The sequence below is a fragment of the Tenrec ecaudatus genome, chromosome 16 (assembly GCF_050624435.1).
Source record: "Tenrec ecaudatus isolate mTenEca1 chromosome 16, mTenEca1.hap1, whole genome shotgun sequence".
NCBI classification, from domain to species: Eukaryota; Metazoa; Chordata; class Mammalia; order Afrosoricida; family Tenrecidae; genus Tenrec; species Tenrec ecaudatus.
The window spans coordinates 16,100,126-16,112,726 of record NC_134545.1 but is presented as its reverse complement, the minus strand read 5'-3'; the positions used below and the strand labels follow the sequence as shown (position 1 = coordinate 16,112,726).

At 47.7% G+C, this 12,601-nt stretch overlaps 1 protein-coding gene across 5 annotated transcripts in view; it reads right to left on the bottom strand.

Annotated features, from left to right (window-relative positions):
- The window catches only part of HECTD4 (HECT domain E3 ubiquitin protein ligase 4), a 181,802-nt gene that overhangs the window by 77,277 nt on the left and 91,924 nt on the right, over positions 1 to 12,601 (bottom strand). For 3 of the 5 annotated variants that reach the window (XM_075534534.1, XM_075534535.1, XM_075534537.1), the window contains exons 9-17: positions 11,482 to 11,640; positions 8,221 to 8,334; positions 6,502 to 6,642; positions 5,165 to 5,397; positions 4,639 to 4,784; positions 3,629 to 3,699; positions 1,962 to 2,067; positions 1,237 to 1,357; positions 390 to 518 (exon numbers count right to left, since the gene is read on the bottom strand). In XM_075534534.1, coding sequence (XP_075390649.1) covers positions 390 to 518; positions 1,237 to 1,357; positions 1,962 to 2,067; positions 3,629 to 3,699; positions 4,639 to 4,784; positions 5,165 to 5,397; positions 6,502 to 6,642; positions 8,221 to 8,334; positions 11,482 to 11,640 — 1,220 coding nt within the window. The remainder of the gene's footprint in view (positions 1 to 389; positions 519 to 1,236; positions 1,358 to 1,961; positions 2,068 to 3,628; positions 3,700 to 4,638; positions 4,785 to 5,164; positions 5,398 to 6,501; positions 6,643 to 8,220; positions 8,335 to 11,481; positions 11,641 to 12,601) is intronic. The other 2 variants (XM_075534536.1, XM_075534538.1) reach the window with 1 other exon arrangement.

Sequence of the window (12,601 nt, the reverse complement as noted above, 5' to 3'; positions counted from 1 at the left end):
GTGCATGTGTGCGTCTCTACCTACACAGACACACATGTGCACGTTCAGGTGTATGTGGCATCACTGATGTTGTAGTTCTTAAACGAACATGAAAATAAACCAGGACACAGCACAACTGGCACAAGGATGCGCATTGTGAGGGTGTCACAGGCATGGCGACTACTGTGCAGGAACATAAACGTCTCTGGGGCGGGTGACCTAATACTGCCTCTCACAGCGGAAGGCACACGGTGAAATCTGATATCGGAACACACACGCGCACGTGCACGCACACACGCGCGCGCGCACACACACACACACACACACACACACACACACACACAGAGCCGGGTACTCGGGACTGTACGCACTGGGTAGAAAGCATCGTTCAAAGAAAGCTCGGTGTTTACCTGTACCTTCAATGTCTCGCCCTGCAAGGAGTTGTCACTGTCATCGCTCTCATCGGGTTTAAGCAAAACAGTGTTACTGAGAAGGTGGTTCTGGACTGCCATCAGGTAGCGCAGGCAGGCGGAGGCAGCCTTCAATACAAACAAGGGCATTTAAATGACCTAGACCCGACTGCAAGGAGGGTCATGTCATCCTCGGGGTTTCAAAGGATTTCAACAAGGGAAACAAAAAAGAGAAAGTGCAGAAGACAGACCAGGTTAGTTTCTTAAGTGACTGATTGCCACATGGCTCCCAAGACATCACTTGACGTTAGCACCGGAGACAATCCCCGCGGTGGCTGGACAATCCTCACTAGTCAGTCAGGATTACTGGGATTTGTTTATGTTTCTATTTTTACTGACTGGAATTTTTGTCTCTTAATAGTGCAGTTTCCCCTCACCAGCTTCTCCATTAGGAAGGAAACTACCCAAACCCTTAACGAAACCTTCTTGTTCCTAGCAATCTCTGTGAAGCCCCACTGGCTTGCGAAACAGTGCTAAATTAAAAATCAATAAGGAGAGAGGGAAAAAACCTCTGCTAAATAAATTAAAACGAAAAGACTCAGACTGCGTCCAACACTTGATGGGATCATGCAACATCCGTACAGGGAAATGGTTTTCAGAGAAGGTGATTCAAGTGCAGGTCCCCCTCCTCCCTGCACCCCCACTCCCCCCCCCCCCCCCCCCGGCCCCTGCTACATTTCTAGCGCCGGCTTTCCTAAATGACCCGAAGTCTGCCCTGGAGCGTCGTGTGTACAAGCGAGGGAGCGTGGTGTAATTTCGCTCTCTTGAAATGCATCGTGTTACTTACAGGCACAGTGGAGAGAAGCCTCTGAAAGCCGTCTTTAGAGACCGTTTGGCACTTGGTGATTAAGATGCAGGATTCTCGAACGACGATCTTCAGAATGTAGTGTAAAAGCTCGTCATTTAGTCTTTAAAAGTCGGGAAAAATGTAACAATAAAATGGTGATGGCATATCAGTGAGCGGGCAAATAGTACATAACTGGTACTAAATGACCAATCAAAAGATAGAAACTTAATTGGCGCTGCAAGCAACCCCCCTTACTTATGACGCTGCTAACAGGAAGGTATACTATGGAAGTCAACCACATGGAAACAAGTTGGTGCCCAACCACCTCGTCCAAGGATTCCCACTCTCAATACTGCAGCAGTTTGGATGGAAGCCTTCTCCAAGATTTCCCAGATACGCTCCATCCATTCCTCCCACCTTTCCCCCACGCCCGATTGCTTAATGGATTAAAAATGAAGTGGTCAGGTCCCGCCAGAGTCACCAAAAAAAAAACCCCAAAAACCAAAAAACAAAAACAACAACAAAAAAAAATGAAGTGGTCAGTTATCACTTCTTAGGTTAATGGTGGCATTTATGATCTCTGAACTCATGCATGGTATGAACACACTGATCATCGTGCTGAATATGACAGGAGACTAAATTTGAACGAGCACAATTACGTGTACAGTCAATACTTAAAAGAACACTGAAACACAGGCTGGGGCGAAGATGGTTAACTCGGTCACCTGTAATGGTCATCTTCATCGCTGCCAAACCGGTTGTTCTGCAGCTGTTCCGCCAAGTTGGTGAGGATCACGTCCCGGAGCTGGGCGAGACCACTGTTCCTCTCTCCTGACAGCGGAGAACAAAGAGCCATAAACCACCATGCCCACTGCATGGAGAGAGCGGACACTATCGTTAAGTTTCTAAACAAGCAGGAGGTCAACAGGGTCTGTCTGGGAGCACCAGGCACACATCGCAAGTGATCCTGCATCTCTCTCTCTTTTCCACTGCTTTATTGGCGTGTAATTCACTTATTGTACAATGGCTCAAGCACATCAAGAAGACCTGTACAATCGTCACCAGAATGAGCTTTGAGAACATCTTCATCACTAATAGCTCCAAATACCCCCCTCCGCTGCCTACCACCAAAGGAAACATTCACCCAGTTACTGTGCTGTAGTCTTGCCTAGCCTAGATGTCATATACAGAAAACATTAAGAAACAAATAAGAAAAACAACTTAAGAATAACAAAGTTAAACCTCAACTGAAAAGAAAGCAGAGCATATTAAAAACTAGAACAAATTTCAATGGATCCTAAGGGAGCTCAAACGATGAGGCGCTCACTTTTAACCCAACTGCGTCTGTAACGACCATCTTCCCAGTGCATTCTGGGTGCAGGCAAGGCTGCACACATGCCTGATCCTTGGTCTGAGGGGCTTTTGTATTTCCCCTTCACTCTTTTCTTTTTTGACTGAAATCGCTTTAAAATGGGCAATCCAATGATACGAGGTTACATTTTGACCTAACGAGTCTGCCATGATCGACTTTATAAAGCTATTAACATCCATCAGCTATTACCGAGGGGAATGCACTGGTGGCTTAGTCCACGCATGGGCCCTGCAAACGGATGCTGGGCTTGTGGTCTCAGCCATAGCCTTCTGCACACGTGTTCAAAACTTAAGCTCTGACGCCATTCCCTCCTTTCGATTTGGACTATATTAGCTGCAATCCTTGGATCACACAGCGAAGCCAGCATCTCTTGATGTAAGTGCACCGACCCTCCTGCTAGAGCTTAAAGTGTGATCTCTAATCACTTATATTAATGCCACTTATATATGCAGGATGGTGTTTGTTTTTTAATTTAAACAGTTGGGTTTCAATGGGTGTATGGGGGGTTGTGGAGAACTGGATGATAAATCAGCAAGATGGCATTATCATTTTTGATTAAACATCTCCGTGAGGGCTTCGAAAAGTTGGTGGAAAATGGAATGTTTGAAAAGAGAACAGAATATTTTAACCCCCTTGTGCCTTCAGCTGGGATAGAAAGAGGCTGCTGAAGCCTGAAGACAAAGCAAACATGGTTTCTGCTCTCAGTACGGTTGAGGTGCTGACAGAATGCAGACACACTGAAACAATGCTGATGAACACAGCTGAGGACAAGGACCTGTCATCTGAACAGCCTGGTGGTTATTAGTCCATAGCGAGCTGTCACGGCGACTCCACGTGTGCAGGACAGGACTGGTCTCCAGGACCCCGAGGGCTGTGCCCTTCCAGAGAGAGATTGCTGAACCTTACCTTGGAGGGCCCCAGGGTGAACTGAACTGCCAACCTTCGGGCTGGTAGTCAAGAGTTCAACCCTGTTCACGCACACACACACTGCATGTAGGAAGAATGCTAGGTCCTTCTCACCTTCTGTTAGGACCAGCTTCAGTAAGTTATTGATTTCCATCTCCCCGGGGTATAAGATATTTAAACCGGAGCTGAAGTGACAGGAAGGAAAACAGCTTTTAGGACACGTGTTCTTGAAAAGCGGAATCCGAAATATGTACAGTTGCTCTTTGGGCTGACGATGTCAGCTTGGGCATATACAACTTTGGGGTATGTTTTGGGATGGAAAAGCCCTGGGACCGACAACCATGGTTGTGACACCAACAAATGCATCCCTACCATGTGCACTGCCGTCTGAGGCTGGCGGCACAGCTGGGTGGCGAGAACGGGCGAGCGAGCTGCGAGAGGCCGGCACAGCCCAGCCAGCCGTACGTGCAGACTGCGCCAGAAAGGTTTCTGAAGAGGAGCCTGTCTAATGCTCAACTTTCCCGTGTTTGGGTTTTGTTTTTTTTTTATTGCTAAGTGACAATGTGCTGCCACAGACACAGCCCTGGCAATGAACTTGAGAGTCCAAGGAGCGGGAACACAAGAAAGGCTCAAGTACTTAGTTTGCATCTGGCCTATCTTACTCAAACCCACGAAAACCAAGACCAAACTCACCGCCAAGGCAGGGCAGAACTTCCCCCTGAAAATGTAACTCTATGGGGGGTATAAAGCCCATCATTCTCCCAAGGATCGGCTAGCAGTTTCGAACTGCTGGCCTTGTGGATAGCAGCCCAATATACAGCCACCAGGATTCCTTAAAACCCCCCCGAATAGGCATTATTTTGTGCCCACTTGACAGATGAGACACAGAGGTCACAGCTAAGAAGTGACAGAGCAAAGACTAGGGCCCCAGCCTGCGGATCCCACTGCCCCACACTCTCTCCCAAGTGAGAAACGCGCTTGCTTGGACATAAAATGGTCTCCGTGCCCAGGCCCTCCGCGCCAGGAGGCTAAGCATCAGCTGCGCTGCACAGCTTGCATGGAGGATTCCCGCACATATCCGAGCAGAGCTTGGCAGAACACAACTGCCATCGTTTGCCGCTTACCTGATGGCAAGGCAGACTTCCTTCTGGATCTCAAGGCAAATTTGATCTTTGGGTGCCATTAGCAACTGCCAGAGAAGCAACCCTGACCGTCGAATGATGTCCCGATTCCTTTCCGTTTGGGGGCTGAAGAAAAACTTGAACACCACCTACAAAACACAAGGGTCATCTGCCTGAAGATGCTGTCTCGCCTGTGCGTGAAGTGACCTTTAGGAAGGAAGTCTTGAGAAGTGTTCTTATGAATAAGTACCCGGAGGGGGGGCGGATTTTTTCATCATAATCACATCTATCGGGCAATAATTACAGTAAATATTTCACATGCGTAGTCATGGCAATGAGCTCTATATGGCGACAGACCATTGACTGCCATGCGAGGACTATGAAGAGAACTCTAATGATGGACTAGCACATGGCGAGACACGAAGCAAATGCTGTGACGTTTCCTTCCGGAAGAAAGGAATTCACTGGATAAAGCCAAGGGTGTGTGTCTCTGTCTCTACGATCTTACTTGTCGCAAAGCCGTGTTTACCTGAAAGACCACAAGAACACAGCGTATAATACAGGTATCTCCGTTGACCATGGCCTTCTCCATGATGTCGCAAATACTGCTAAGATGGTGTGCTTCGATCGGATGCTGCTTGCCCAAGACACTTGTGATTGGAAGATTGGGGTTGGTAGCCAGAAGATTGAGTTGGTGTATGCACATCGCACCAACATGGTGCAAAGACTGGTTTATGACCTCGTTTGTGGTTATGGCCTCTTCTACAAGAGGAAAAGGAAAGTCGGTGAGGGCAGGCATCTCTGCAGGGGCTCCCTAAGGAACAGACCTCGGACTCACAAAAGGTGCCCAGGCACGGGGACAGAGGGCCGGGGCTCCAGTCCCTGCCACTGCAGCTGGAGACACCCGGCCCCTGCCCCACGGAGCGCGCGCTGCGGAGCGGTGCCTCTGGGATTTCAGTACGTCTGCCTTTCACAGTCCATACACAGTGGGCCGCTGCTTGGCCTGCTAGGCGTCTTCTAACGTGCACTATTGTTAGCGCTGCTCTGAGGGCTGCATGCTGGCAGGGTGTGTTCTGGTTTTCCTCCCCTTCAAAATGTTGCCCCGCTTCCCTGGAGATTTCTCTTTGACGCCTGTCTTATTTGCAAGCCAGGAGTTCCATGCTCCTAACTTAAGACTGAATAGAACTCAAACACTCACTGCCACCTAGTGGATTCGACTCAGCGCATCCCTACGTCCAGGTGCTCTCAGGTAAGCGCTGGACTGCTAACTGAAAGGTCAGCGGTTCAAACCCCCCAGCTGCCCCACAGAGGACAGCCACAGCCACATGCTTTTGCAAAGACTGACAGCCTCGGAAATCCTGCATAGGCTCAACATGAGTCAGGATCGGACTGATGGCCGTGGACATGTCCTAATAGCAACATTTAAAATACAAAGGACCCTCGATGATAACTCAATACAATTTAAATTTTGTGTGCAAATCGGCCATTATCAACGTAAAAACATCGCAACAGTATACAATCCCACTCTAAGTGCAAATGATGAAACCATTTTTGCAACAAACTTCTGACAAGGTCAGGAGGAATGACTCCATTTTCTTTAAAAATAAAAGAGTCTGCCCCTACCTAATTCACAATACGAAGTTATGGGGGCGGGGGGAGTCTATCTATCTACCCTCTCAAAAGTTCCAGTTATTTATAAACCAAGCTTTTAGGATTGTAGATAACAGCGTATTGTGGCTTTCAAAGTTTAAGAGGGGAATTCTGCAGATTTTGTAACTTGCCCACAGTACCACTCAAGAACGCTGCGGTACCTGCTCCTGTCTCGGAGGGAAACCTCGTCCTTCAAGACTGTTGAGTGTAGCTCACCTTTGGGCTCAGTGATGATGTGACTGACTCCCAGTCTCTGGCAGACGTAATGGAAGGCTTGGTTCCCAGGATTACACCACTGATCGATATAGTCATTGGAGCATGTCCACAACATGTTGTTCACGGTATCGTAACAGGCGCCTGGAAAAGAGCATGCTGTGTTTAACAGCCCTTCTCCACCTCCTGGATAGAGAACTCTCTCAAGCATGGTCAGCAAAGTGCTGACAACTCACATCCCCACTCGTGCCTATTTCCCTGGAAATGTGCTCGGTTGGGAATCAGCAGCAACAAACCAGGCTTCCAGTTTCTATTTTGCTTAACCCCCAATTCAGAACTGAATCAAGCCCCCAGGACTATCCATGCAGACAGATGCCTCATATCTGCTGTGCTTCCAGACAACACCTAGCGGCTTGCATGGAAATCAAACACAAGCACAAGGACTCGGGATCACTGTCTGGGCAAACACCAAGGTCGGTTGGTGTAACACAGTCCATGCACAAAGGTCTGTGTCCTGCTTTGGAAGAGTAGTGACTCAGGGCTCGGAAGCTTATGAGTAGCCATCTAAGATGCACCTGTTGGTCTCTCCCTGTCCATGGCAAAGAAGAAAATAAAAAATTCTTGGAAATAATTAGCTCCAGGGACTAATAGGCCACGTGAGCTTCAGCCTCCATTGACCATGAGACCAGAAGAAGTAGATGGTGCCCAGCTACTCTGAAAGTGATCACATTAGAAGGCCCTGGGTAGAGGGGAGGAAATCATGAAAAAGGCCAGGTTCACTGGTCAAATAGAAATGGGTGGAATCCCAAAGGCTATGGCCCTTGGACCTAGAATGGAACTCATCCCCTGGGCTCACCTTTCAACCAAGCAATAGGCAGGTCTGTTCTATGAACAATACCATTAGGGTTAGAGGCACTTCTTAGATCAATCATTCCCAACCTAAAAGACAGCTCTGCCCAAGGGCAAAGTTCAGAAGGCATGATGGGATGGCATTGTTAAAAAAAAAAACATGGCAAAAGAGAGAAAGGAACTGAAATAAAGGAAGTCACATTGTGGGGATTGCAATCAATATCATGAAACAAAATGTGTATGAATTGTTGACTGGAAAACTGACTTATCCTGTAACTTTTCACCCAAATCACAAAACCTTAAACACCCACCCCTACCCCAAAAAGCTTCAAGTACCACAGGACAAGCTAACAACACACAATCAAAGTTTTAGTATCTGAGCCCAAAACATAAATATGCAAAGAATGTACAGATGTGCTTTAAACAATTGATGTATGTAAATGCATGGATTGAGATAAGAGTTGTATGAGCCCCTAATAAAATTTTTAAAAAAACATAAATATGAGCTTCCTAGCAGCTAAAGCAAAAGGAGAAAAAAATTCCAATACTTAACAGTCTAACAATAAGAAGCATGCCAGGTCCTCAGAATAACTTTTTTTTTTCTTCTGGTATGTACTTTGAGAAGAATTTGTTAGTGTTGGCATTACACAACACCATGCACAACTGCCTCAAAAGCACTTTCTCTGGGGGAGTTTCACATATGGCAATTTCTTATAGGGATGCTCAGAAAATTAAACAGCAGTAGATTAAAAAGAGAAGAAGAAGAAGGGATTTCAAAGGAACTAGGATGCTGAGGGAAATTGGCAAACAATTTTCACAAGAAATTGCTACAAGGTAGAATTTTCCAAGGAAATGCATGCATTCGTTCCTTACCCAAGCCTGGTACCAGAGCACCACGTCCCAGTGAGCTTCCAGGAGCATCGATGAGATCGGCACGACTTGTGAACTGACCGTCCGAAATGTTATACACCAAGCTAGAGGCTAGGACTATGGAAACAAACGTTCAGTTGCTTAGTGATCCGTAAGAGGACGGTCCTTCTACCCTTCAAAGTCAAACTCTACCCTCGGAACAAGCTTCCCATTGGGAAAAAAATACCATACCTATAAATCACGGATGCTGTTGGTGGTGAGCAATGAGAACGGAGAAATCATCGGTAAAATAGCTCCCTAAATTTAACAGTGGACAGTATATTTTTTAACGTTGCGAACAAGAGCAGCTTTTGAATGAAGGGCTTCTCAGTATAGGTTCTCAGAGCGGGAACTGCTGGCAGGATGGTGACTAGTAGCACTGCAGAGTGAACGCACTCACAGGAAATACTTTGTGTCTAGTTGGTGCTTCATCAAGGTCCATGGGCACTCAAGCACACTCGTGGCTCTAAAACTTGGGGCCCCTTGAGGCCTGCCCTCCTCGCAGGATGGTGCAGGCAGGAAGAGCCCGGGCTGCGGGTCTCTGCGTCTCAATGCCCATCAACCACCGATGGGCAACCAGGGCTCAAGTCATTCCACCTCTCGGGAGTCCCGGTTTCCTTGTTTGTACAGTGACGTGAACTCCCAGCCTCACAGTGAATGTGGTGGTTGTGGCTAGGTGTCAACAAATAGACTTGTGTGCACAGCACCACCCGGCACAGACCGGGGCCTGCGCCATGCCCACAACTGCTGTGACGTTTGAGCCCGCTATTGCACCCGCTGTATCAACCCATCTCCTCGAGGGTTTGCCTCTTTCTCAGTGACCCCGATCCTGTGCCTCCGGGGCTGTTGTTTCTTATTCCCACTGCTCTAGTCATCTACGCCCTTAGCACTCCTGACCTGAGTTCTAACCCGAACTGAACTGCGTCTTTTCTCTCTTCTGCTTCTTCCATCCTTTGCATCAACAGATTGGTCTTCTAAGAATTTTGTTTAAGGTGTGTGTGTGTGTGTGTGTGTGTGTGTGTATGTGACTGACTTGGTCCCTCTAGGCCACGCCCTTCTTTCACAACTGAAACCCAAGAAGTCGAAGTGTTTCCTTTCCTCATGAAGTTACCTCTTTCCGCAGTGAGCCTTGTCTTTCTCTGCTTCGGCAGCGTGACTGTTGTCTAGTGTGTGGTGTTGTCTACTTGTTTCTTCGTCCCACCTTAATTCTCCCAGCTAGATGATGACCCTCTGAAGGCAAGCGCTCAGCCTTCCCTTGCAGGAACCAACTGTGGGACAGGGCTCCGCAGGGACGGAGTGTTTTCTAAGGGGTCGGCCTGAAAACAGACTGCTGCATAAGCTATCACCTCACGAAAGAAGGGTACCATGCTCTAGTCACAGGGGTCAATCCTATTGGAGGGAAAGGCCGTGCCAAGGAGACCGAAGTTGGCCTTGAAGACCAGCATTTGCAAAAATAAATGAATGGGTTTAGAGTGTTTGAGAAGGCTAACGGTCAAGGGGAAAAAAAACCACACCAAATAACACAAATTTTTTAAATGGGGAAAGGACTAGACATTTCTCTGAAGAGGATATATGAATAAGCAAAAGAAAAGGTGCTCAACATCATTAAATTGCCAAGGAAACGGAAATGGAAATTGCAGTGAGATGGCATTTCCCACCCACTACCAGTTGCTGATCTTTTGACTCACAGACCGATGAGAACAAGCGGTGGCAGGGCGAGGAAACCCTCACCCACTGCCGGTGGTCGTGCAAAAGACTGCAGCGCAGCCGCTTCAGAACACAGCTTAGCCACTGCTCAGGCGGCTAAAGGGGGGCTGCCGTGTGAGCCTGCACCGCCCCTCCAAGAGGTGCATGGGAATTTCATACCTGCCCATGTCAGCAGCACCGTTCACAAGGCCCAAAGTGGAAACAATCCAAATGCCCATCAACAGATGACTGAATAAGAAAATGTGGTAACTATATGCAATGAGATAGGAGCTATACTGGATTAACACACCCCTTCCAGCTCTTCCCCCTTATGTGAGTTATAAAAATTCTATATTTCATAAGGCTGGGGCTGTGATCCTATTGTGGAGGGCATTATCGGCTAACAAACAGGAGGGAGACGAGACTGAGTTCTCACCTTAGTAGCAGGTGTGAGGCAGACAACACTCTGTTTAATGGTTGTCTTAGTGACTGTTCCTTACCGTGGATGGAAGGAACTATATGCTACTGCTGAGAGGAGAAAGAACACAGTTTCTGGAGTGGGCTGGGGAAAGGCCTGCTCATTAAGGTGAATAGGAGGCCAGTGCCCACTGGAAACATCTCGCTGAGGCTCCCAGGTCCTACGTGTGTAAGTAAGACACAGTCCTGGGGTAGGCAAGAGATAAATACTTTTGGGTGAAATCTAATTGCACCATGTAACTCCTACCAAATGACCTTTCCCTGCATGGGCTTCAGAAGAAGGTGGAGGTGCATGTAGCTACTCCTATAGTGATGGGATTCACCATTGCGTCACTGGGAAGAAGATTCCCTGCAGGGCCGTCCATGGGCTCGCTGAGAAGCACGGGGGTAAGCTCATCCCTGGCGAGAGCCAGGAGGAGCGTGCGTCCTCTAGCCCTGGGATCTGGCTGGCTTCTGCCTGACCTTCAGACTTTGGACTGAACTGTCCCCACCACCGTGAAAGACACGACCGGAACTTTGGTGAGTTCTAGGGCCACAGCAGTGGTTCACAGCAGTCAGAGGTGAGAGAGGAGGAGGAGGGAGGAGTGGGAAGAAAATGGAGCCAACTACCATCTGGCGAAGGTTGGACATTTTTTTTAATGTGAAATGTTTCCATCTGAGGGATGCAGATACAAATGTTAAACCAAAAAGAACAAAATATGTGTGAAAACTCATTAATGGCTGTAAATGAAATGCATTGTTGTAAAAAGGGGGCTAAACCAAAAATCCTAACCTACTGCCATCAAATCCATTCTGACTCATAGTGACTTCTTATCTCGGGTTTCCAGGGCGATAAACTGTACAGGAGCAGACAGCCTCATCTTTCTCTGTGTCTAGTAATGCTGCAGAATGCCAAGATTCAAAAGTACCCATATGCGGCATCTGTTGACAGTGACATTTTTGTCTCTCCCTGTGCCCTGTAAATACATAACTATTTGGGGTTGTCCTCTGAAAGAACTAGACATATTCCATTGCAGAGTTTGCCACAACCAGGGGAAGGCGCCACAAATAAAGGTCACTTACTTTTTAAGGATGATAAACCACTTGCTCCACCAAAGAGAGAGCGGGTGGCAGAGCTGCCTGAGCCCCCTGGCGGTGGGACCAGCATCACCAAGTAGGTGCCACAGGTGTAGATGGGCGTCTTCCGAAGCATCTTTAGGGGTAACCCACAGCTAGTGTTTGCTGGGAAAAGGAATGAAGATGCTGAGTGCAGAAATATTTGATACGCGGATTAATCTGGTGGCTCACACAGACTAGGGTGTAAGGAGGGGGCCACCAAATTAAAACACAGGCATGCATGCCCAGATGAGGTAAACAGCGTGGTGGAAAGCTAAGGCAAACTTACTGGTGTCCTGGTTCTGCAGCCTGACCCTAATCACCCTGCTAGGCGGCATACACGTGCTCTGAAAGGTCTCCCCAAAACTGTTCACAGAACCAGTCCTCGCAGGGACTCAAGCTCGATGGAAAGGAAGAGCCCTGGGGTTTGTGTTCACCCGGGAAATTTATGTTCCATGAAGGTCTTTCTACCAATTTCTGACAGGTCAGTGAGACGACTTGCATCACAAACAGCTGTGATGTGAAACTGGTCAAAAGTGCGGCCTGCAAGAAGTCACAGTGATAGCACCAAGTAACTGTGTCCCTGCCTGGCTGCCAACACCCCACTGTGCAGATGCTGTCGCTTCCTTGGTGGGCTCACGCTATCGTTGGGGAGAAAAGAGTTTCCAATCAAGAGGCAGTCAGTGTACTTTGAGACAGGAGGACATGTAAGGATTGCTCTCTGCACTTGCCTAGTAAGGATTGGTGAAGTCAAAGGGAAGGCAGGGACACAGTTATTGTGTCTTCCTTAGGAAGCTGTCTAGCTAGCAAATACAACACGGCCCAGATCAATGTCAAAGCGTCATCAGAGGGCATTTCTGAAATTGGGAAATTGATAAGCGAGAAATCAAACCCTCTTGATCTAAAAAGTTCCCTGTGCCCCCTTCTCCCCACCCACCGCCCCTGCCGACTATTCCTCATTCAGGACCTAAATTCTGTAACATAAATCCACTTCCGTAGGTAAGGAACCCAAATTAAAAGGGCAAGAGAACAATGATTTTAAAATCGACAGTTTTGTGTTAACTAAGACTAAAACATAGATATACTC